At 34.9% G+C, this 25,838-nt stretch overlaps 1 protein-coding gene across 1 annotated transcript in view; it reads left to right on the top strand.

Annotated features, from left to right (window-relative positions):
- Positions 1-5,389: 5,389 nt before the first annotated feature.
- The window catches only part of Lgr1 (Leucine-rich repeat-containing G protein-coupled receptor 1), a 35,688-nt gene continuing 15,239 nt past the window's right edge, over positions 5,390-25,838 (top strand). The window contains exons 1-12 of the mRNA XM_089641263.1: positions 5,390-5,400; positions 10,249-10,629; positions 11,138-11,212; positions 11,670-11,747; positions 12,310-12,387; positions 16,245-16,310; positions 16,392-16,460; positions 16,543-16,617; positions 17,354-17,471; positions 18,522-18,638; positions 19,943-20,133; positions 20,694-20,867. Of these exons, the coding sequence (XP_089497389.1) occupies positions 5,390-5,400; positions 10,249-10,629; positions 11,138-11,212; positions 11,670-11,747; positions 12,310-12,387; positions 16,245-16,310; positions 16,392-16,460; positions 16,543-16,617; positions 17,354-17,471; positions 18,522-18,638; positions 19,943-20,133; positions 20,694-20,867 (1,433 nt within the window). The remainder of the gene's footprint in view (positions 5,401-10,248; positions 10,630-11,137; positions 11,213-11,669; positions 11,748-12,309; positions 12,388-16,244; positions 16,311-16,391; positions 16,461-16,542; positions 16,618-17,353; positions 17,472-18,521; positions 18,639-19,942; positions 20,134-20,693; positions 20,868-25,838) is intronic.

The following is a 25,838-nucleotide window of genomic DNA, read 5'->3' as shown; positions in this document are numbered from 1 at the left end:
CAATCAAAAGCCCTCAGAATGATTATTGGAGCTATGAAGTCTTCTCCAATTAATGCGCTTCAAGTGGAATGTGGGGAGCCTCCATTATATTTCAGAAGGCAATCCTTGCCAATAAATATATTTTCAAGGCTTTATCGTTATCACATCATCCTATTAAACAAAGTCTTAATCGGTTAAGTGTTAATTTGAATTCTAACAAAAGATTGAGAGAAAAAAAATGTTTTCCTCTCCTAATAAAAAGTTTTCATCTTTATAATTCTCTGTCATCTTCCCTCCAATATCTTCAAGAAGTTCCCAATCTCCCTATATACAATATCCATTTAAGGCAATCACTTTTATGCCGAACACAATAACATCAGACTTTTGGAAGAATATTTTATCTTCCCCAAATAAATTTCAAAATGTGGATGACTGTTTTAAAAGCATTGTGGCTTCAAAATTCCTTGGATTTTCCATCCTTTACACAGATGGTTCCAAATTTGAAAATAAAAGTTGTGGAGCATCGATATATAGTCCAGAATTCAACATCAATCTCACTTATAAATTACCGAAAGAAGTTTCCATATTTACAGCTGAATGCTTTGCAATTGAATAAGCGCTAAATCAAATCCAGGTTTTCAACATTCATCGAGCCTTACTATGTACTGATTCGCTAAGTGCTCTAACTAAAATTATGTCAAATATTCTATGTTATCCGGAAGACAATACTATATGTAAAATAAAAAATCTTCTCAATTCTCTAAGTGAATCTGGGTTTGAGACGATATTGGCCTGGGTCCCTGCCCATTTGGGTATCGAGGGTAATGAGATGGCCGATTCTCTCGCCAAATCTGGTTCAGATTCCGGAACTATCCCACTAAATTTTAGAATTCCTATCTCCGATGTCTTCCCGATTCTTAAATCCAACATGACTCGTGCCTGGGAAGAAAATTGGGCAATCTCCAAAATAAGAACTGAATCTTTCTATGCTGGAATTCAAAACCATATCCCTGCTAAGCCATGGTTTCACGGTAAAAAAACTTTCAAAACGATTCATTTCATGTATTTCGAGAATGAGAATTGGTCACTGTTCAATTGCATCTCACTTGGCTAGAATTAGAGTTTTGGATGATCCGGTCTGCCAGTGCGGTGTGGAAGAAGAAACCCTCGACCACGTTTTCTTTAACTGTGAAAACCATTCATCTTTCAAGAACATATACCGCCTGCTTATTAAAATCACACACCAGTCCCCCCTTAACATTTCATACCTTTTATCTCTTAACAATTCTCGTGTTCATACAGCTTTATGTAAGTTTATTAACCTGAATGAATTCAACATTTAATTTTTTTTAGTGATCTAAATGAGTTCAATATTTAATTTGTTTTATTATTCTCCTAATAGATTAACCGAATTTTTTTAACCACTTTAACTGTTACCGGCACAAAGCACTCTTTTCAGGGTGAAATGCCTAGAACCAAAAAAAAGAAAATAGAGTAATGGATGCATGGAACAAACTTCCACGACATGTCACTGTGATTCTGCTAATATAAACCAATTTAAAGGTCGATGGGATCTTATTTGTAAAGAAGAAAAGATTGACTTATTTAAAATTTAAAGCAACTCAATTACTGTTAAACTTACTGTGAAATCAGATATGAGCGCATCAGCAGAATGCCACCTGCTTATTAATTAATAACAATAAAATTCAAAGCAAAATTTCTAGAGTTCATTGAACCAAAGTTACCGACAGAGCCACAACCGTATTAGTATTTTTAATGAGTAGCGATTATTTTACTTTGCATGCGGTTTGTACTGGTGAATTGCAAAAAATTTGATGAATTCTCTAAGGCGAATTGAATCATTCATTTTTTGTTTTTAATGAGTTTTTATTATTCACAATGTACATTTGTTACGTATAAATTTTTTATAAAATTAGCGGCCGGTTTCGACACGTCCGTGTCATTAACTAGCTATTTTAAAACTAAATTTTTAAGTGCAGAAATATGGGGTTTTATTTAGTTTGGTTCTTTGGTTGGAGGGATTTGAGGGAGGGGGAGGGGGTTGAGCTGGAAAACTTATGTTGACTCCTCCCTCCGTTTCCAGCTCAACCCCCTCCCCCTCCCTCAAATCCCTCCAACCAAAGAACCAAACTAAATAAAACCCCATATTTCTGCACTTAAAAATTTAGTTTTAAAATAACTAGTTAATGACACGGACGTGTCAAAACCGGTCGCTAATTTTATAAAAAATTTATACGTAACAAATGTACATTGTGAATAATAAAAACTCATTAAAAACAAAAAATGTCTAGAAATTGTTACATAGTGAATGCCAAAGAAATACAAAAAATTGAATCATTCTTATTAGTATGTAACTCGAAGTAACCCACGTGACACATCATTAACAGCAGAGCTGACACTTCTTTACAAAAGTCGTTGTCAGTTTTCAGTTGTCAGTTGTCAACCTCAATCCCATTCCCGCAGATCTTCTCTGTAGACAGGCAGTAATACGCTTCACGCTATAGGAGAACGAAGACAGTTTTCCGCGAAGAGATTTGAAAACATCTAAGTTGTTATTGCTCAGTTTTCTTCTTATATTTTGGCATGACGTGTTGTTTGAGGTAATTGCTTTACTAATTCGTATTATTTTCTATTGGTGCAAAGTGGTTTCAGTTTCATGGTATAAAATCGTTGTATAGTAAAAGTGATTTATTAAGAAAAAATATTAGTCGATTCAGTGATATCATGGTACGTATACACTTGCAAACCGAACTCAACTTATGGGAAAGGAAAAAAGCAACTGCAAGCGGCGTATCGCGCCATTTGCGGTTGCCTCGTTCCTTTCCCATAAGTTGAGGTTCATCTCGGCAGTTCAGCTCGCGTATGTATACGTAGCATTACATAGTGGATACATACACGGCATAAATAATATATAGTGGGATGTTAATGTAACTGTTAGTTGAGAGATGTCATTTTTAGTAATTAATTATTTATTAACTTTTTTTGTTATTTGTTTTTGGGGTGTTATGCCGTGTAGCGCTAACTCCTTCTTTAGCCAACGTTTCGTTTCAACACGGCATAACACCCCAAAAACAAATAACAAAAAATATTTATTATACTTCAAATAGATCCTCTCGTGTGGTCTAATATAAACATAGGTACATTTATACATTTTAATTTACATTTCTATTAAGTACATTTTTTATGTGTCTGGAGCCAGTGAGACTACGGCATTTCCAATTGGGGTGTGTTGTGAGGCTGAAGATAGTGTGCAAGGAGAGGAGATGGGGGAGAGGAAGGTGGGGGAGTACCTGTTTATTCACATCTGGCCACCAAACACGGCTAAAGCCATTTCAAGAATTTTTTCTGGTCTTTTTACACAAGGGCGATACTGAGAGTATCTTCCACTCTGGAACGTACAGCAAGTATACTGCATATTATTATAATTGAATTAATTGTGAAATAACACAAATTAATCAAGTAAAATTTACTTGCGCACCCCGGGAATTGAACCAGCGACCTTACCCCTCGATCACGGAGGTATACAACATTTTTTTAAGTTCGTTTAATATACATTTATCTTCTCCCCGCTGTTCCACTGTGGGCAATAATTGGCATTTTAATCAAAAAAAAATTTTTTATAAAATAACGTTGTTTGGATTTCATTTTATTGATAGCATAATATATAAACTAACCGGTTTCGGTTCCGCCTGAATCTACCTCAGAGATTCATAAAACATACTGTTGTACGTACGAAGATTCAAAGGAACCGAAACCGGTTGGTTTATATATTAAAGTAGTATACTTAATTAAGTGGTGCCCAAACAAAATTATTTTAATAAAATTATAATAATGTATGCAACCAAAGTAATTTTGTTAATTTATTTACTCCATTTATACGCCCATGGGGCTTTTTAAATGTTATCAATGGGGTTATATAAACAAAGGTGGCAAAAAACAATTACATTACAGTGGTTTATAAATGGATAAAACAAAAAATACTAATTATTAACTGAAATTATCAGAAATAATATCTCAACATAAAAAATTGTTTATGTGTGTTTTAAAGAACATTTTTTACATTAAAAATGTCGTACTCATTTGCTAATCTATGTAACATATATGAATCGCTTACTATGGTTTAAGATCGTACTCATTTGCTAAACTATTTAACATATATGTATGAATCGCCTACTGCGGTTTAAAGTCGTACTCATTTGCTAAACTATGTAACATATATGTATGAATCGCTTACTGCGGTTTAAAGTATTCATTTGCCAAACTATGTAATATATATATAAATCGCTTACTGCGGTTTAAAGTCGTACTCATTTGCTAAACTATGTAACATATATGTATGAATCGCTTACTGTGGTTTAAAGTCGTACTCATTTGCTAAAATATGTAACATATATGTATGAATCGCCTACTGCGGTTTAAAGTCGTACTCATTTGCCAAACTATGTAACATATATGAATCGCCTACTGCGGTTTGTAGTCGTAATCATTTGCTAAACTATGTTACATGTATGAATCGCTTACTGCGGCTTAAAGTATTCATTTGCTATGACTATGTAATATATATAAATCGCTTACTGCGGTTTAAAGGCAATGGATCCATGGTGAATAGGTAAGTACTCTATCGATTTTCTGCATTCTCGACACGACAGTTTCAATTTTGAAAATGACAATTAAAATCATTTTCTGTTACACTTTTATATATACTCGTACGTAGGTATTTTATCGCTTGTCTGAATTCTTGACACACCTAGTTCCAATTTTGAAATTTAAATTTAAATTCAAAATAAATCGCAGTTCATTGAACCAGAGTTACATTACGATCACCCACAAACAGACCCACAACCGAAATTTGTATTTTTGATGATACATGATCCAGTAAGTTTATAGATTAATAATCTTGATTTATTTTAAAACTTTTTCATCTGTAGGTAGGTATCTAAAATCTGCATAAAATGAAGGTAAAATTTTAATAAAGCATTTATTAATCCCACACGGTTGGTTTGACAAAGAGCTGCTGGACACCGTGCACTTTGTAATTAAAATGTTTCGGGAATCTGCATAATAAATCAATTAATTAAATTAGGTCCATAATATATAACAAGATTATCAACAGGTAACTGGAAATCGTCGGAAATATCCAACTATTTAGTGTTTTAGCAATTCTTTCATTGGCAGATGAAATCCGCATCAGAAAATGATAATAATATCAGATATTAATTTAAGTTATTCGTATGAAAATCAGTTGCCGCGAAAGAGTATGGTGTCTTGTACGGTTTATAAATTTTAGTTGAGCTTTTTCTGGGCGTGGAGTAGGTACTGTGTTTATATAGTTTACGTTAAATCCTTCAATTCAATAGTTTTGATGTGATCTGTTATTAATTTTAAAAAAATGTCCGGAAGGTAAGGTCCTCGTCAAATTTAAATATTATATTTATAGAAACACGTGTTTTAAATGTGTAACTGACTCGTAGATTTTCTCGATTACCTTAATGTTTGTTTTTGTGAAAGAGAAGTGGCAGGTTAACAGGTAACATGCCCATAGTTAACCATTCAGGCCTCTGGCATATTGACGGTAATGTTTCTTGAAGATGAGGTCAGAATGTCGGATAATTTGTGTGTCAATTAAATTCAAATAAATGGGATATTTCTGAACGTATCCGAAAACTAAAAACTGCTTTAAAATGGGATAAAATACGATTTTAAATTGTATAATTAGAAATAAACACAGTTTTAAAAATGAATCAACTTACGTTTTTTCGTCTAAATACTAAACTAAAATTACTGGTAGCAAAAAAAAATAATATTAGAAAAATGTATTATTTAAACATTGCTGCCACCTCGAATTTTTGAGGTTTTATATTTTTTTAAATGGTTTCATATAGGTGCACATTGTATTTATTTTACTTTATTTCATGTGGTTTTACAGCCAGCCGGGCTTTTACATGGATTTAAGAACATAATATACCTAGTGAGCTTTCGAAAAAAATTAAAGCACGATATAACGGTTAACTTCTGTGGTTAACTTGAATATAAAGCTTGGTATTTTCTCTTTCTAACACCTTTGAGTTCATATTTCTAACTACGACGGTACAAATCAAATAAACAAATCATTTTTATGAGACTATATGAGCTGTTCCCAAAACCGAACAAATTAGCCTGAGGAGTTATTACACAAATCAGGTCCAATTTAAAAAAAGGCAATAAATATATTATATAATGTATACTTGTCCGAATTCTTCAACAAGTCCAACAGTTCCAATTTTGAAAATGATGATTCTTAAATTCAAAGCAAAAGTTCTAGAATTAATTGTACTGGAGATGCAGCCAGGTGGAGACAGAGGAGCCACAACCAAAATTAGTATCACGTATTACAAAAATAAGTTAATATATTATAAAAAAATATATTATGTTCTTCCGCATATAATTTCTTACGTCATTAAACTTACTAGTTTCGGTTGTCTGTGACGTGTGTTTGTTATTCCTACAAGAATTGAGGTGAACTCAAATTTGCTTTGAATTTAAGAATCATTTTTAAAATTTGAACTGATTGTTTGAATAATTCCAACGAATGATAAAATACCTACATATAATATAATATTTGTAACAGAAAATTAATTTAATTGACACTTTCCAAATTGAAACAAAACTGACAAGCGGAAAAGTAACCACCTATAATATTATATTTTTTATCCAGAAAATCATTTTTATTCTATATTTGAAATGTGAATTTCTTTCATTTAGATTTCTTAGTTATGACATGTTCTTTGACATGTAAAGTCAGATTTCATGATTTTTCAAGAGTCTGCGCTTTTGCCATTTGCAATAAGCGTTATTTACTAACTAACTAGATTCACTAATGGTGTTAATTCGAAAGTCAAATTTCTCATTTAAAAAAGAAAGACAAACCGGGTTACGAATAACCTGACAATATTTGAAAATTTCCTACTACCACCACAGTAAGCTTAAGCTTGCTTGAACCGAGGAATTGAACACACTACACCTGGGTGGGACCCAAACGCGATGTCAACTCAGCCACCGACCGGTCATTTACTTTATTATATTATGAATAGAATTAGCAATATTTGTTATTGACATGTCTGTATCCCGAGGCAAATATTTTATAATACGTTCAGCTTCAAACTCTAAATATAATTTCCGTGAAAAATAGCGCGATATACTCGTACCTACCCGACCGGCCAATTTGAGAACTGACCATGTTTCGGTGTTCTGTCAACTTATCAGTACTTGCCTAAATACCGAAGAATATTAATATTATCCGTCCGAATGTTTATTTTTAGAAAATACCTCCACAACTCGATCCATGAAGTATAATTATTAATGCTTTAAATATAGGCGAGACAGTATTCCGGCAACAACAATAACACAAAACATTTTATCATTGTAATTTCTATAATTTGTTAAACATTTTACATAACTGACAGGAAATTACAGGAAACATCTAATTGAAAAAGAGTGATTTTTTACCCAGGCGTAGCTACCGCACGGGCACTATGGGCATTCTCTCAGGGGATGATGGCCGCGATAAGCACTACACAGAAGCTCGCAGTCGAGAAATAAAAATTCAAAAATGTCAAAATTATACGAATGAGACTTCAGAATTATTATTTTTACTTTCTTACGACTGACGTAGTGGATGAACTATTCACATGTAATTCTACTTATCAGAAACATAATATTTTTTACCTGAAATTGATAAAATATTGCCTGCGGCGTATTTAGTCATCCATCTGCGACTTCAGCATAAGCAATTTTTACAAGACGAAACGAAATAATTCATTAAAAAATAATTTATTTATTAATGCCATTTTTAACACATTTCAAGCGGACGAAAACAAGGGTAACATTCGAGAAAATGGATTTCGTTTAGAACAGTTTTATCTTTGAAAATAATACCTACCTACTCACCACACCCCAACTATAAAATTATTGAGCTTATTTTTGTAATACGACTCCATAAACTGAAGTTGAAGTCAGTGTTGGGCCATTTGGTGCTGCCTTATTTGTAAAAAGTGTACCAATTTTCGTACAGATCATTAAACAACAATAAAATTTCCGCATCTCCTGTGAGATAAGTTTAAGTATAGTTTCCTTTTTATGAAATATTCTTCCACCCAAAATCAAAGAATTTGAAGATGGGGAATACTTGGTTCACATTTTTAATAGCTAGTTAGGGCCCTTACAAAGAGATTGATATAGATATTGATTTAGTTTATTCGTGAGGACGAATATTACTATTTATACAGAGCGCGGTGACGGTGGCAGAAAGCAAATTTTTATACAAAACTTAATATGTTATTTATCACATATTATACATAACATATTAACTAATTAAGTATTACACAAAACTGAAATGCCTATACCAATATGTTTAGTGATAAATTGAAGATGTCCACTGACTCGGTATAATTATTAGCCTCCATTAGTATTCTGGGCAGTGAGGAATACATATGGTAGTTAGTATCAGAATTTCTACACTTAAATTTACTTAAAATATTATTAAGTAGTGGAATTTGAAAGCTTACCAATGCAAAAACACATGTTAAAAACATATATATTTCCTTGAGTTAGATAGCCTAGTGTGCGCTCATAAAAAGCTTAAGAATTAAAGGGATTTATTTTTGGTATATAAGGCCGTGTTGCGCTACCTCCTTCTATAGCCAACGTTTCGGACAGCATTACAGTGTCCGTCATCAGGGCAAAAGTGATGATCAAGCTTATGCAAGTATCTATTTACATAAATTTGTGTTTATTGCTTACACATTTTCTTTAATTTATTTGTGGGTGTTATCAATTTACTTTGGTGTGCTATATTTTCTACTTATTGGTAATCTAACCGGTTTCGTTCGTGAATCACATATTTTTTTTTTTAAATCCCTTAACGTTAGGGACTTCAATCATTTTTATGAATAAATATATATATATATCCTTCAACCCATCATATTCAATATTTATCTTAATTGACACAAGTTAGCTTCCACAACACATATGTTACAGCCAGTTGGAAACAACTGGCACAGTAACAGTACTTGAATAGAACTTTCACAGAATTTGAAAATTAACTCAAATTCTGTAAAACAACTGGTCCTAACATTCATAACACGTTAAACAATTTATAAAGAATCATGGACGTTGCAAATTCGGTTTGTGTCAATTCTTGCCCCGGTGCTCCATAATTTGTGGCAACGCCCCTGTACGAGGAATCGGAAACAATACAAATATTTCTAGTATATTTTTAAAAATGTTTCAGTACAGCCAAAATGCGCAGGTCCAAAACCCGACGTGTCTGAGAAAATAAATATTGTTTTATTGTTCGATAATTTAAAAGATTCTATAAGTATGGCTTTCAGAAGTTTTGCTTGAAAAAGCTTTGGCCAAGTCAGTCCATCATTCCTCCATTTCCTTAACAAATGTCAACAGGGAGCGAAGTTTCCAATTAAAATTTGCGCTATTTGTGGATTCCCATTTTACAATACGCCCATAATAATTAATTGCCTCGGAAGCTGCTCGTTGAGAGATGATGTTTTCTCTCGCCGAGTGACAATTATCACTCATCTGCCAATTGGTCCAGCACGCGCCGGCTCGATGGCTCACTTTGCGGCAAATTAGTGATTAGTGACTACCTTTGTCCGTGACTACCTCCATCTCACCTTCGTTATTTACACTTCGGTCTATTGACATCTGGCACAAAGCTTAACAAGTAGTTTGACATTAAACTAATAGGAAACAGGAGTTATGGTGCGGTACAGGTGAATATCTTAGTGAGAATCTTCATTATGGCGAAGATAATTTATGCCTAGTGTTGTCCAGCTTGATTTAATGTGCATCGACTGAAAACGAATGCTACGTGCTGTGGTGACTGAAACGTCATCTTCATCAATATCAATCGTGATTATTTATCAATGAAGACACCAGTCCTTGCTCAAGTTTATTTGTGTATATTTCTGTATGTTTAAAAAAGAACACCATTTAATTAATTTAAAATTAATTTCTAGTCCTTGAAAGATATTAGTAATAATACACCATTTGATTGCTTAGTACATTATTAGATTATGTAAGACATCGTAAATCGTGATTTCAATTTTAGATAAGTTTTAATTTAAATAAATCCGTACGGTACAAGTACATTTGTTTGGTTTCGACTTAAATACTAAAATTCTGGTTGAAACAAGAAAAAACAGTGAAAAACAGCAAACTAGTAATAATGATTGTTTTTCTCAATTTTCGCAGGTTTTTTATTATCATTTTTGCGGTCATCGGGATCAACTTGCAGATCTGCTGGACTGCTATAGATCATAAAGGGGCTGTAGATCAAAGCGGGGGCATGGACCAAGGAAACCATTTAAACCCAAAGAGTCCCAAGAATCACGCTGTGCACGGTGGTGATAGCATCCAAAAGACTTCCAGCACTGCTGCAGATAAAGAAGTTATGATACAAGACCGATTGGGTACTATGGACTCGAGCAGTAGTGTGCAGCAAGGGAGTTATATGGACGTGGAAGGAACTAAGGTCCGAGGGGCTACCACGTCACAACTAGAATTGAAGGATAAATCTTTGAAGACGATTATGAGATCACATCTCATACAACACCAGTATACATTAGAAGACTTGTAGGTGTTTAATTAATTTAAATATTAATTTGAGTTGTCTTTGTTGTTGTCGTCACGAGTTTCTTGTTGGATGTTTGATTATTTCGTTATTACTGATGATTTGACGTTCGTTCCCACTGATGAAAAAAGCTGGGCTCTTTTACATTGCTTAAATGTGATTCTTACAATCTATTTTCAATGTAGTTTTAATGGTTTCCGGCAGCGCCTTATAATATGTCATCTCTCTGTAGAATAAACTGTTTTGGCTTTGTGATTTTTAGAAATTCTGATTTCATTGCACGTCCTTGTGTTGTCTTTGAATGTCCTTAGTGTATATTATTTTGTTTGAAAATGTTATGTATAAATATAAATGTTCAATGTGAGGAGAAGGATGAAGAGCCACGTGGCTTAGTAGACCAAAATAATAGCACACTTAACATAATACTAATACATTCAGAACATTCGCTATTTTATATACCTAAGTATGTACATATTTAATAAAAATATACAATTGATTTTATCATTTAAGGTCCTTGGTCGATCTTCCGCTGCTGGAGGAGTTGGTTGATGATTGCTTCACTGATTTTCCACTTTTGAGATCTCTGTAAGTCCTAACATTATAATAACTGCATCAGTTTTCTCACAGGCGATAGTTAACATTAAAATCGATTCATTTATAAAGCAGCAAATATTACCGATACTTATATGTATAATCGAAGATGTCAGAGTTAAGGTTGTTATTCTACTTTTTAGATACGTTAACTACTAATGAGGAATAATTGTAACCTTACCTTACCGTTCGTAATTATAAAATACGTATTTAAAAAAAAATGCGCGTAAATATTTTTATGATAAATACTTTCGACCAAATAATTTAATGTTTTCTGATTTCAAATAACGAAATTAGAAATTTAATAATTTTAAAGGCAGAAGTTTGAGGGCACTAGTACACTAATTATCCACTTAACCGTCAACGTCGGGGGTACCAATTAATGTCACAGATAAATGGCACCAACGTGCTACGTGCTCCTTCACTAATTGTAGTTAAATGTTTCCGACAGATACATTTGGAATGTGCCAAATTTGCAAAAGCTGCCGAAAAACCTTCTGCGACCGGCACCTCCTAAGATGAGATCTATGTAAGTAAACACGCTTTTTTACACCAAATAATTTCTTAGAATATCTCATTTTTTATTAATGACTATTAAAGATACATACTATGATATATAAAATATACAGTGCTCGAAATCTAATAAGGTTGTTGTGTTGGTGTTACATCATGGTTTCCTCATCTTAATGTTTGATGATTTCCTCATCTTCATATTGGTTGATTTCCTCATATTCATGTACCTCACATTTTTATGTTTGATGATTTCCTTATCTTCATATTGTTTGATTTTCTTATCTTCATGTTTGTAGAACTCTTTTTCAGGTTCGTTAATTTCCCTATCATCATGTTTAATGACTGTAGGTGTTTAATATCTTCATGTTTTGATGTTGTTTTTAAACCATTTTGTTTATCACCATGGTATTTTTAAATTCACTTGTTTTTTCTGGCCAAAAGATTTTTGAATTAAATTGAGGTCTCAATAAAAAAATAATGCCTTGCTATGAAAAATATGCTTAGTACGCGTTGTGCCTATTACAAATATGAGGATTAAAGCTTCCATAATAGTTAAATAAATGTATGTTTGTTTTTAGCCGAATCTTGTACAGTGGTTTGAGAGAACCTCCTGATCTCGGGGCTCTGGCCGATAGCGGGTTATTACTACACGTCGTGTAAGTATCAATTATTACTTCTGATGTCGGTTTATGTGTTTTTAATATTGAAGACGAAGCGGAAATGGGCTAGCCATGTTGGGAGTGAACGAGTGACAATGAACGACCGATGTCACAAGGCTCCAACAGAAGACAGAAGACCGACTGATAAAATAGGAACCATACCACCTTAGGCAAGATGATGTGACCATGTGAATCACCAACTGAGGTATATCTGAGTATATCATGTAAGCCACAATACGGGCTAAAAACTTTATACATCCAAAGCACAACAAATCAGTTGGTACATGACACAAGTGCGCCCCACCGTTGGCTTTGAAAGCCACTTACAGTCCTTAGCACCTGGAAATAACTTTAAAATCTGCGAAGTTGGCAATATTTGAAATATTGGTCTTAAGGCAAAGCGCCAAATCACTATTTTGATTAATCTTTATAACGAATTGGTGTACATGAAGCTGGGTCCAGACATGTTCTTTTATTCGTACCGTACCTCCGTTTCGTACCAGCGTCGCGATCCAAAAACTCTGGACGCATCATCTTTTGTCCGTACCGTACCTCCGTTTCGTATCCGCGTCGCGATCAAGAGCCCGTATCTCCGTAACGTCGCTGCGATCATCGCGTGTTCATTTCCTCCCACCATGTCGTCGACTGCGGAAGTGTTTGAGAATTTGACGATTGCTTGCGCGTCCTCCATTGTTATTCACAATAATATAACGAAAAAAAAAACAAAAAAGGCGACGTTGGTGGGAGTTAGAATTGTTCAAAAACAGAGAAAGATGTCGCACGCCGCGAACACGTCCAGACTGGCGCAGACCCGTACCGTATCGCCTTTGAACGGGTCGAAAAACCGACTCGCGATGGATCGGAGCGTACCTCTATCCGTATCGAGACGCCGTACCACCGTACCGTACCGAACGGGCGTCCAAACTAGCGTTCTTGATCGCGACGCTGATACGAAACGGAGGTACGGTACGGACAAAAGAACATGTCTGGACCCAGCTTAAGACGGCCGGCATAGTCCAGTGGTAACGCATTGGACTGCCATTCCGAAGGTCGCGGATTCGAACCCGGCGTGCGCAAATAAAATTTTTATTTGATTAATTTGTGTTATTTCACAATTAATTAATTAAAATAATACTTATATAGTATATTTGCGGCACGTTCCAGAGTGGAAGATACTACCAGTATCGCCCTGGTGTAAGACCACCATTCAGAATTGAAACGTTGCTCCAAATGGCTTTAGCCGTGTTTAGTGACTAGATCTGAATAGCCAGGTACTTCCCCACCTTCCTCTTTCCCTTCCCCACTTACCTTCAGCCTCACAACATCTCCCAATTGGGGATGCCATAGTGTCACTGGCTCCAGACGGGAGCAGTTGGGACTCTTGTGAGGTATTCACTATAAAAAAAATTAAATAAATAACGAATTGGTGTACATTATGAATACCAAAAATATTCTTTAGATAAATTGAAGGTTTTCCTATCGCTTCGCTTGAGTAGAATACAAAGAAAAAATAAATTACTCAATAAAAAATATAAATGTAAACTACAATTTTTTTTTTCAATAGAAATGTATGAACGCATAAAGGAAACAACTTTTAAAAAATACAGTATTATAGCTAAGATTATCTGTGACAGTTTAATTTGATTAACTTTTTTGCTTTCTTAATAAATTATTTACAAAATTAATAAAAATCAGTTTTTGATTGAAATCGAAAGTTTCTAGACTCCGTTTGTCAAGCGATTTTAATGCCTATTACATACGATATAAGGTAAACTAAGAATATACATATTTTTGGCTTGTAGCTTCCTCTTAATGAATGGATGGCAGATGACAGTCTTTAGAATATAGACGTCGGGTGGGAATGCTGTACTTGTTCTATACCTACATATTAGGGTGTATCGATTTTTAACTTTTTTTTTGTTTTCAAATTCCAAGTTGAAATAAAGTTGCTACTAGGTACCACAACTTACCACAATTTTTTTTGGATTTTTAAAAAAATGTTTAGGTCTCCCGCACAAGGCCTAAAGTTTTAATTTTTTTCAAAAAATATCAATTTTATTTTAATTTAAAAAAATAAATTCATAACTTTTTTGTTTATTCCAAGTTAAAAAACAGTAATATTAGGGCATAAAAATAAGTACGAAACGGTTTTTTTTAATAAAATATTGTATTTTGGTCTCCCGCACAAGCCCTAAAATTTGTTAATTTTGATGAAATTTTGTAATTTTGTGTACATATATGAACCATGTTTTTTTTAAGTTTAAGCCACCGGAATTAATTGTACTTTTCGTACAGAATAGAAATTGAAATTTCATTTGGGAACTGTAATAACATTTATAAAATTTTCACTAGGCCTATGTAAATACTATACATAACTTTGATTTAAGGTTTTGAAGCCAAGATGAAAGGACGAATACTTAAACAAGTCAGTAAATTTGCAGTAGAACAAGAAAACTGCCACTCATGTCGTATGGAAAGTAATCAGCAACATTTTGTACTTAGTTTTTATACTACATTTTATGACATGTAATAACCTTTTATACTTTTGTAATAAACAACAGTAATAGCAAATAACATTAGTTTCTTTCAACACCTTTCTCATACAATTTACACCGTCCAACTATCTTTTTTCAGGTATAAAACATATTATATATATATATAGTATATATGTGGTATATATTTTTACTGTATGTATATAAGAATTATGTATATATATATTGTCTCATTTTATGCCTTCTGTAAGAAAAGTACAATTAATTCCGGTGGCTTAAACTTAAAAAAAACATGGTTCATATATGTACACAAAATTACAAAATTTCATCAAAATTAACAAACTTTAGGGCTTGTGCGGGAGACCAAAATACCATATTTTATTAAAAAAAACCGTTTCGTACTTATTTTTATGCCCTAATATTACTGTTTTTTAACTTGGAATAAACAAAAAAGTTATGAATTTATTTTTTTAAATTAAAATAAAATTGATATTTTTTGAAAAAAATTAAAACTTTAGGCCTTGTGCGGGAGACCTAAACATTTTTTTAAAAATCCAAAAAAAATTGTGGTAAGTTGTGGTACCTAGTAGCAACTTTATTTCAACTTGGAATTTGAAAACAAAAAAAAAGTTAAAAATCGATACACCCTACTACATATCAATGGAAACTCTTACGAAGAATTAGCATCATTGATCCCTTCGAAACAGAACTCAGCCTTACTGTACAAAATAAACGTGCTAAACATTACCAGCCTTACGTGGTGTAAATATTACGCGGCACGTAAGATAAGAACTGTGAAAAACTTTACTTATTACCATGGAGATTGTTTGGTTAGGCCGGCTTTACCACACCAACGTTGAACGTGCGTGTAAGAATATAATAATAAAAGTTAGGACGGGTTGTTTCGGAGAATTTGAACAATTCATCAAATTTCAAAGTTCATTTTCAAGCTCTGTGAAAGATTTTTTGAAGTTCTGTTTTTATTTCAGTTTTGTCAAGCAACTAGCCTATAATGATATAATAAGAGAACTTGAATAGGACTTTCACAGAACCCGAAAACGAACGTTGAAATTTGATGAATTATTCAAATTCTCCGAAACAACCCGTCCTTAATGTATACGGTTGAAATTTAGCCGCATGAGGGTGGGTCGATATTTTCACGGGTTCTGTTTTCTTCCTGTAAATTGAATCTTCAAGACCCATGTTTACTCCTTTCTCAAAGCATCTTCAAATAACAAAGGCCCCGAACGAAACCCTTGAACCTAAACTTTAAATTGATCAACAATATTCTCCTCTCTATGAATTATCTTTAGTTTTGAAGAGAAACGATTTGGTGACTAAACATTTTACAAAACCTTTCAGGGATCTGGAAGGAAACAAATTGCAAAAGCTGCCAACCAGAGGACTTCGGGTTCGAGCGGACCAGCTGTAGGTCTACTTCATTTTTGTTTATTTAATACTTGAGTAACTCTGTAATGCCGGTAATTCGAACTGAATATTTATTTTAAGGATTTTAGATGATAATGACATCACGGACATAGAGGACTTTGCTTTTGAAGGATCCGAGTTGGCCGAACTGTGAGTATTCTTTTTTCATGCACTGTTAATATAAACCAAGAACTTTATAAATAATTTTAATCATTTGATGGTAACTTTACAGCAGTCTTCGAGGCAATAAACGTCTATCGTTACTCAGAGAACATAGTTTTGATGGACTGATCGGGATTCGGGAACTGTAAGTATATTATACATATATAACATTATCCAATGAATTACTATTTTTATGCACTTAAAATTGTCTTTTTTTAATCCCTCAGGCCTCTGGCATATTCAGACAGAGGTCGGAATATATCCGCTTTGCAATAAAATACAAGTAAATGGAATAAATCTAAACGTATCTGAAAATTATTTTGAAAGGTGATGAAGTACGCTTTGAAATTAAATTTTTTTGAAATAAACGTATAATTTTTCAAAATTAAAAAACAAACATAAAAAAGTTTCAAAAATGGCTAACCTCACGTTTTTTCGTCTAAATACTGAAAGAAAATTACTGAGAACGTAAACACACGCGTTTATTACAAACATTATTGGTATCACTTTTTTCGTTTCATTTAAAAAAAATCACAAAGTTTCATTTTTTTCTAATTGCGGTCGGAACTTTGGTTTCATAGAGGTATACATTATAATTCTTCTGTGTTTAACTTCTAGATTTGAATATAAAGCGTGGTATTTTTTCTTTCTAACACCGTTTAGATACCATGATAGTAAGGGAGACACTACGATTTCTATGAGACCATGTGAACTGTTAATTACTTTTTTATTGGGATCCCGCAATTAATTTTGCAGCGAACTCAGTGAAACTAGGATATCTTCGATTGGGAAATAGACCTTCGGCCTCTCATCATGGTGACTCTGAATTATCTTTCACTCTCTGGACAATCAATGATGTTTTGGTTTAATTGTTTGTATAGGGATCTGAGCAGTACTTCGATCCTGTTTCTGCCGGTTCTAGGATTGGGAACTCTGGAGGTTCTGAGAGTGGAAAACAATATCCACATGAAAACTATTCCCTCGATTTATGACTTTAAGGTAAAATTTTTATAGTAATATACGACAAGTTTATATTATTTAATTATTCTATTTAGATATTAACCACAATAAACTAACTAATGTACATTTTTGACCAAAAAACTAAAATTTAACAACCATAAACTAATTTAAGACCTGTTAGACGAGCGTACGCAGAAAAATATAAAATCTCCGTCGATAAACACAAGCTTTGGACAAATACACCTCAAATACCAGGCAGTAAAAGTATTCAAAAATTTAACATTTAACACAAAAAATGAAGGAAACAAAAAACATTTCACACACAAAATTAAGATATGAATTATAGAAAAAGTACACATATTATACATATCGTACCAATAATTATTTACATATTGCCTAATTTATTTTTATTACAGCCCTCATTATTTTATTTTTATTACTATATTTTATTTCTTAATATTTAATTTAAGTTAAGTTATGTTTTAAATTAATTTCAATACAGTCTATTTTATTTAAATACATTTTTATAGTATAACATTGTAAAATGGGGGCCTCAGCAGGGGTAAGCAGCACCAGTGAAAATCACATTACCTAATAATGCTTAGTAAAAAAATACTGCCTTTGTATCGATAAAAAGTTGTTAATAATACGCAGATTTGTGCAACCTCTGCAAGGCATTAGCTTTGTGCTCTCTATCATGTTTCACCTTCTCCTGAAAGTAGCCTAACTAGTCCCTTTTTTTTCAAAGTTCACCAGTGCCAACCACCAAAAGACAGTCAACATGGTTTTCGTTGGGTGATTGGCGATGCTTTCTATTTCCTCATGATGGCTCCCAAGTATTTGAACTTTTTCCCCATCAACGCTTAGCAATTGTTCCAAAGATGAATTGGTGTTTTTAAAAGTTTTTTATAACAACTCCCGCATCGATTTGATGTTTTCGCTCGACTGCATGTGTTAGAGGTAGTTTCCTATTAATTAATAGCTTCCTCAGCGATTATTGTTATGTGTCGTTTGAGGTTAATTAATTAACTTAGCAACCATTATTCATAATTTTGATTGGTGTAACGTGCAATGATGTATTGGTTACAGCACCTGCGACAAGCTTGGTTAACTCACCATTTTCACTGCTGCGCCTTCAGATTTCCAGAACTACACGATCCCAAGAGACACGCGCAGTACCAGGCTTATCTGACCAAAATAAAGCAGGTCAGTCAATAGATGTTATTAAAATCCTCCGCCTATTGCTTTATTTATCTCTGCAATACCTTTATGGGGCACTTCCAGACATTTGAAAGAGGGAGACCAAACTACCGAGTTGTATTCGATTAGACTTCTGACTAGAGACAACCATAACAATTTTACTGGCTTGTACGGAATTGAAGTTATTGGTTGTTCTCAAAGATATTGTTCTTCTAATATCTTTGAGTGTTTTCATACCTTTGTTTACAATTTGGTGGATGTGAACAGCAAAGTTAATGTGCTGCTAGTATGGAGTATGATTTAAATTTTACACCCTTTCTGATCTAAAGAAATAGCATTAATACCTTCACTTTTTTCCAAGTACATGTGAAGGTAGTTTACGAATCTAGACCTACATATCTAGGATTTAGTATTGTAAATGCTTACTTATGAGCAATTGAGAAGGACGGAGAAAACACAAAATAATAACTAGGATGTTCACGTAATTATTGCACAAGAGCACTGTTGGTAGCTAGTTGACTTTTTGACAGCCTCCGTAGTCGAGGCTGTCTACGGCTCTCGACTAGCAAGCTGGAGGTCCCGGGGTCAAATTTTAGTAGATTAATTTGTGTAATTTTACAAATTACTCATTTAAAATAATATATGGTGTACTTGCGGCATGTTCCAGAGTGGAAGACACTCTCAGTATCGCCCTGTTGTAAGACCACCAATCAGAATTGAAAAGTTGCTTGAAATGAATTTGGCCGAGTTTGATGACCAGATTTGAATAGCCAGGCAATTAGCGAAAAATCGGAAATGGCACCTTTTAAATCGCCATAGAAAATATATCCGTCAAAATGAAAATAAAAAAGTGAAAATATCCTAATTAGTTCAATACTCGACACCTAACACCATCCTCTACTATAATCACACAAAAACAACACAATAAACCAAGAAAAACCGCATGTACCCAAAATACACTCAACAAAATACAGACTAAACTATTAAGAATACATAGCTTTTACACAATATACATAATGATCTACCTAAAGAGATAATGCGTAAGCCAATGTGAAAGGTCTCGAAATAGGATGCTTCAACTTTATTATTTGAAAGAATACCCTAACTTTTGTACCAGCAACTGAAGCAACATAACACTATATCATCAATTCTGTATTCAAAAACTTTTCTGTATTACCTATGTATTGTAATAGTATAATTATGTATTGTAAATGTTAATCGTGTATTATGTATTTTATTTATGTATCAAAATGAACTCCAATGAAAAAATTTAATTGCACTGCAGATACTTTACAAAATTATGCGAATAGCTGTGTTCAAGGAATCAGTCAACCACCGGTCGCAGGAGACGAAGGGTCTCCGCCACGCTCCCCCCATCACCACCCCCGACAAGAACTGCACCGACTTCTGCTGATAGCCCTGACACGCAGACTCTCTCCGACCCTCGCGGTGGGCTGATGGTGTCATACGACCTCGGGGCGGGAGTCTATGGCTCGTGGGGGTGAGTTTATATCAAAAGTTTATAAAAAAAAATAAAGAGTAAAAATTTATCAAGTAAACTACACCTCACTTCCGTCCACACCTCCAATGCAGAGGGGAGGCTCTTTGAAGACACTATCAGTACAAACCCTGGTAAGGGGTCACCATTAGGAATTGAAAAGTTGCTATAAATACATATCCATTCTTTCGATTCAATTCATGTTATTGTACGATAGATTTACAGTACCAGATTTCTTATTTTAACATTCATTTGGGAAGATAAGTTTACAAAATTTTTTAAGGTGCATGAACATTGGATAACTAATCTAACTACGAACCTCACACACTACTCCACCTGTCCTCCAATTTCCTAAAATGCTGTTACCTTTGTAACATTGCAAAATGGGCACACTTGCTAAGTCACAAAATGCAGCAAACCACTTGGGATGACCTATGGCAGAGGAGTTGGTTATCCAATAAATTGTTCCCGGAGAAGTGGTACTCATACCCGCACCCAAATTGTTGTGTAGTTCTCTACTGGTCAGCAAGTACTGATGCGTGAAGTTTTGTGTAAGAACGCAGTGAGCTGAGCCTGGAGCCGGGAGTGGAGTGGAATGGTGAGGACTTGGAGGGGCTAGAGTATCCTGATGAGGAGCACGGGGATTGGAAGATGGACGATGACTTCGGAGTGTTTCACCAGACCGCTGCCCCGCCAGCAAGTTTCCAGATTGCGATCTGTGGCAATCTCACTAAGAGGTAGGTGGGTTACAATAAATTATTACAACACGTCGCTTGACCATTACGACTATTTGGCAAATTGTTTAATCTCTGTTTTAAAACTAATAATAAAGTACAAAAAACGATAATTAGTCACTTTATTAAGAATTATCTCACTATCTTATACTATTGGTTGTTTGGACAAATAAGCACTAGGGCGACGAACTATCAACAAAAATATAATATTGTTGGGTTTCCAAATATTAGGAAATGTTTATTAATCGTATGGTGGAGGTCATAGTGGGATTCGCCCCAGCAATCTCATTTTTACAGCATTCAGTATACTTTCACCTTTCTTCAGGGTGTCATCATTCCATTGTGAACTGCTAGCCTTATTGAACAACTTTTATTAGCGACTATCGCGTTCAATCAACTAAAGTTTATTGTTTTCACCCTTCTTTTACTCCTATTGTCAGCATTTCCATGCCGGCCATGTACACATACGAGTTTGTTTGTTTGCGTTATGATTGGAGTGGGAGGGAGTCGTGAATGGTCTATTTTTGGAAATTCCTCAGCATTCGCCTTTTTTAATAAGGGAAACCATAAAAAAATGTGTGTGTTTATATATGTAAAAGTGATATTCCTCTTAGGGACGGAGTTGCAGTTTAATAAATAGTGAAATTAACGTGATTTTAGTCGTTTAGTTTTGGTTTAGCAGTCAATTACCGGAAACCAAAAGCATTTGCACACTTCATCACAATTTACACATTTTCTACCTTTGCTCCTAGTATCCCCAAATCTGCCCTGATTTTAGACACTGAAACGCTGTCCGTAACGTTGGCTAAAGAAGGAGAAAGCGCAATACGGCACAATATCCCGAAAATAAATTTCAAATCAAACCACTGTAAAGGGCGCAATTTCCCTGTGAGAGGTCCATTGCAAAAAGGGTGCCTTAGTACATATCGGCGTTAGCTCAGGTGGTAGAGGTTGAGATCATGATCATCAGGTCAGCTACGGCTTTTACACGGGGAACTGATTGCCAAACAAACCACTTCGAATTCGTCAAAGGAAACGCATTAATGGGGTATGATAGTATATTCACAAAGCACAATTACAAACAGATACACAAATGAGATGGGTCATTTACATCCTAAATATTCCTAGCGTTTCGTTAGGAACAATCTCTCTTGATAATTTAGGTTCTGGCTGGCAAGCGTGTGTGTAGGCATAATTCAAGTCACAAAAGGCACATAAAAGGTAAAGATAGTTAATCCGCTTACATGAATTTGTAGTAGGTTTCGCGTACATGTTGAACCACAAAAGGAGGGTTATCTTCCGTACTGTACGCGCTATTACGCGTACATTTCTCCATGGTGAGTAGGCACAGCAATTAGGTACAGGCTTCGAAAATACTTGTACAAAGCGGCCGTTAATTTAGGCGCGCAATCATGGCGTCCTGCTGTGTTGATAGCAAAACAGACATGTTGACAGGGCCAAGGCTAGATTGTGTGTGTGGGCGGCCGTTGGTGATTTGGATGCAGGCGTGTCGAGCGTAGAGCAGTTTTACCAACTTGGCCGTGCAAGGCAGGCGCGCGCGCACAGCGACAATGGTAACAACTCACCGCTGACTAATTTGAATTCGCGGGAGTTTTGAACGTGTCCGATTCGTTACGTGACACATCCCCGCCCGCCCGAGAAAAAGCGACGTGGCAATGAAGCAATAGGCCTAAGAATCCTCTTTTACTTAAAACATGCCACTGGCTTGCGAGAGAGAGAGAGAGAGAGATTGTTGGGTGTGCTAGCTAATTGATGACAAACATAAAACACATAGTGACATGACAAGACAAGACAAAATACAGTGACATGACAAGACAAGACAGAACACAGTATCATATGACATGACAAGACAAGACAAAACATAGTAACATATGACATGACAAGACAAGACAGAACATAGTAACGTATGACATGACAAGACAAGACAAAACACAGTGACATATGACATGACATGACAAGACAAGACAAAACACAGTGACATTTTGAAAGAGAGAAAAATGACTCTAAGTTTATCATTGGTCCGGGAAGCTAAGATTTGCGAAGCGTAGTTTGTTTGCGTAGTGGGTCGGAGTTTGCGTAGCACTTGTTATTTTCACTAACACATGACCCTTTGAGATTACACTCAAATGAACAATAGGGTCTTGGAAAAGAACACGGTGTGGAACTTTGTTGTTGCGGAGGGGTTCTACTATCACAGAGGTCAAAATAGGTGCTTCAGGTTTGTAGAGATGCCAGAGTGGATCCATGCTGGTAGTAAGCAAGGTTGTACTGGTTATTAAAGCGTGCAGGGCTGCGAGTAACATGGGTTGGTGCCAAATGGAGGTTGGTGGTGAGTATGCACAAACGGCATTTGGTGAGTCTGCATGAACGGCGACTGGTTGGTCTGCGTGTTTTGGTATTTGCAAGACAGTGCTTGTGTCAGTGCTTGATGGAGCAAAAGACAACTGTTGATTTGGCAGGAACGGACAACTAACCTGGAGCTGACATGCTCGGAGGTTGTTGTTTGGAAAGTGTCATTATATTGTGAGACAACTTGTTCGCAACTGCACAAACGGCTCACACTTGATTGAGTTGAGTGTGGTCGGGTGCTTTTTATATAACGAGGCTGAAGAGAGGGGACCTCCGTGACGGTAGTGAAGGCGGCTATGAAGAGGGCTCAGCTGGTGATGAGAGAGGCTGCTGGGCTTCTTTTTAGTCCAGGGGTGAATTATTATTAGAACAAAATTCTTGAAGTTTACCTGCCTGGTAGACCAATGATGCAAAAATGGTTGGAGAGAAACAAATGTGCCTTGGGTAGAAGAAAGAGATTTGCTTGCCAGAAACCAGAGAAAGAGAAAGATAGAGATGTTCCTAACTAGTTGATATTTTACAAATGTGAAAAAAAATATGTTTTCGTATCAAGAGGTGACTCTGTATAGTCCATTCAGTGCAATAGTACTGAATACAAATCCACTGATACAAGAACATGTTTGTGCAGTGAGACAAAAAATAACTTCTTTGAAAGCAATTGACCTTTCATGGTCAATGTCATCGCTAAAGCGGTAACAACGTAAGGCTTTCAAGGAAGAAAACATAGTGAATATATTTCATTGAAGGGTGAAGGGATGATGGAAGAAGGGGTGAGAAAAAAGATTCGTGGATGAGGTTTGTCCTGTTTGACAGACGATAAGCCAATGCTTATCGTACTATTTCCAAATCCGTGAATAATTTTTAACAATATGTACATGGTGAAAGTGATGACGAAAGAAGATGTTTGAGTACAGAAATCTGCTGAAAACTGGCTAGAGTCCGGATTCGATCTTCAGGAGAGAGCGAAATATATTTGACAGCAGGTTTCCGGACTCATTACATTTACAAGAAAGTGTGATGAAACATAACATACAACATAATACAATTCTAGTCTTTCATGTGTATTGGATGAAAGACTAGGGGTCGATTTAATCTTCTACAAATTTGTGAGAAAATGACAGACCCTTGTTCAAATTTCACAAACTTGGGAGTTTTCTTATTCGTTTCCCAGCCGACGAGTTAGGTGTTTTTGTGTCATGTCCCGATTGACCTCCTACGACACGATACCTCATAATCAAAAGTGAAGCCGATGATTAGTCCATGGTCAATGGATAGTAGATAGTTCTTGGGTTTAGTTACAAGAAGTCTACAGGCATCAGTTCAACCAAAATTTGCTGAATGCACAGCTTCAATGTTATTTAAAAAAAACATTGAGACAAATTACCTATTCGCTGCATTGGCGAAAAAATTAAGTGATTATGACGAGCTTCTCGTATGGCGTTGGATTTTATAACGTTCGCACGTATCATGGTGGATTTTATAACGATATCTCGTATCATGGTGGATTTTATAACGATCTCTCGTATCATGGTGGAAGACAAATTTACGTTTAAGTTGATAAAGAAGTTTCCATTTCAATACAGACGGCATATGAACAAAGTACACAATAAACATACTCGGTGATGTCGATAGTTATTGGTACCAGCATAATACAAAAGTAACATGACAAGCAGATACAATTGTACAAGACATGTGGTGTGATGGTAGTAATTACTTACACAGCGCACAAATATAGCGAAAGAGACCTATTGGTTTTACTTACTCTTTGCTTACAATATACTGTGATGACACAACCAAAAGTTGAGTTTACACGGTAAGTGATGACATAATACAAGACATATGTCAACAAGAATTTTTTATACAAGACAAAAAAAAATATATATAGCAAAGGAGGCCTATTTGGCTTTACATATTCTTTGCTTATAATATAAAGGTTTGTAGTGGTTTATTTAAGACCTGATTGGGTTTTACCTACTTAAAATGACCAAACAAAATGAGCAAGGAAACACGCTTGGTGTTACCAATTGCCACAAACACGAATGTTGTGAACTTTACATGTTATACATTTTTATATACAAAAGGGAGGGCACCTTGAGACACAGGATAACTTAATATGAGTGACCTGGCTTGGTGTATTTTAACAAGGCAAATTAATGTCATTCAAGACAAAATAAAGTGCGACAAAATAACAGATTTGGGTCAGGAAGTTGAGATCCTATGATTTTACATACTCAATGTGACCGAAAGGTGTTATGCATGGTACAATGTTATTGATGAGGAAGACAAATTGCAATTTGTTTTTCTTTACAACAACTATTTTCAGAAATGACGTGTCAATATCAAATTCTGAAAAAAGACAAGAGCAAATGGGATAGTTGAGCGCCATTCAATTTTGGGAAAACTGAAAAAACTTTAACATGGTAATTGTAACTTATATTTGTTACACCTGTGTAACTTGAATCAAATGACGATACCGAACTGGAATTACACACGCATTTGATTACAAATTACAGGGGTAGAACATTCACCTCAATTGGGTGTATGTTGCAAAAGGGTCATTGTTTTTATACGATGGAACCCATTAGAACAAATATGAAGGACAAT

Source organism: Hesperophylax consimilis, chromosome 16 (assembly GCF_061612785.1).
Source record: "Hesperophylax consimilis isolate HC1 chromosome 16, BYU_Hcon_1.0, whole genome shotgun sequence".
NCBI classification, from domain to species: domain Eukaryota; kingdom Metazoa; phylum Arthropoda; class Insecta; order Trichoptera; family Limnephilidae; genus Hesperophylax; species Hesperophylax consimilis.
Note: the sequence above shows the minus strand (reverse complement) of the source record. Positions and strands in the feature narration are given on the sequence as shown.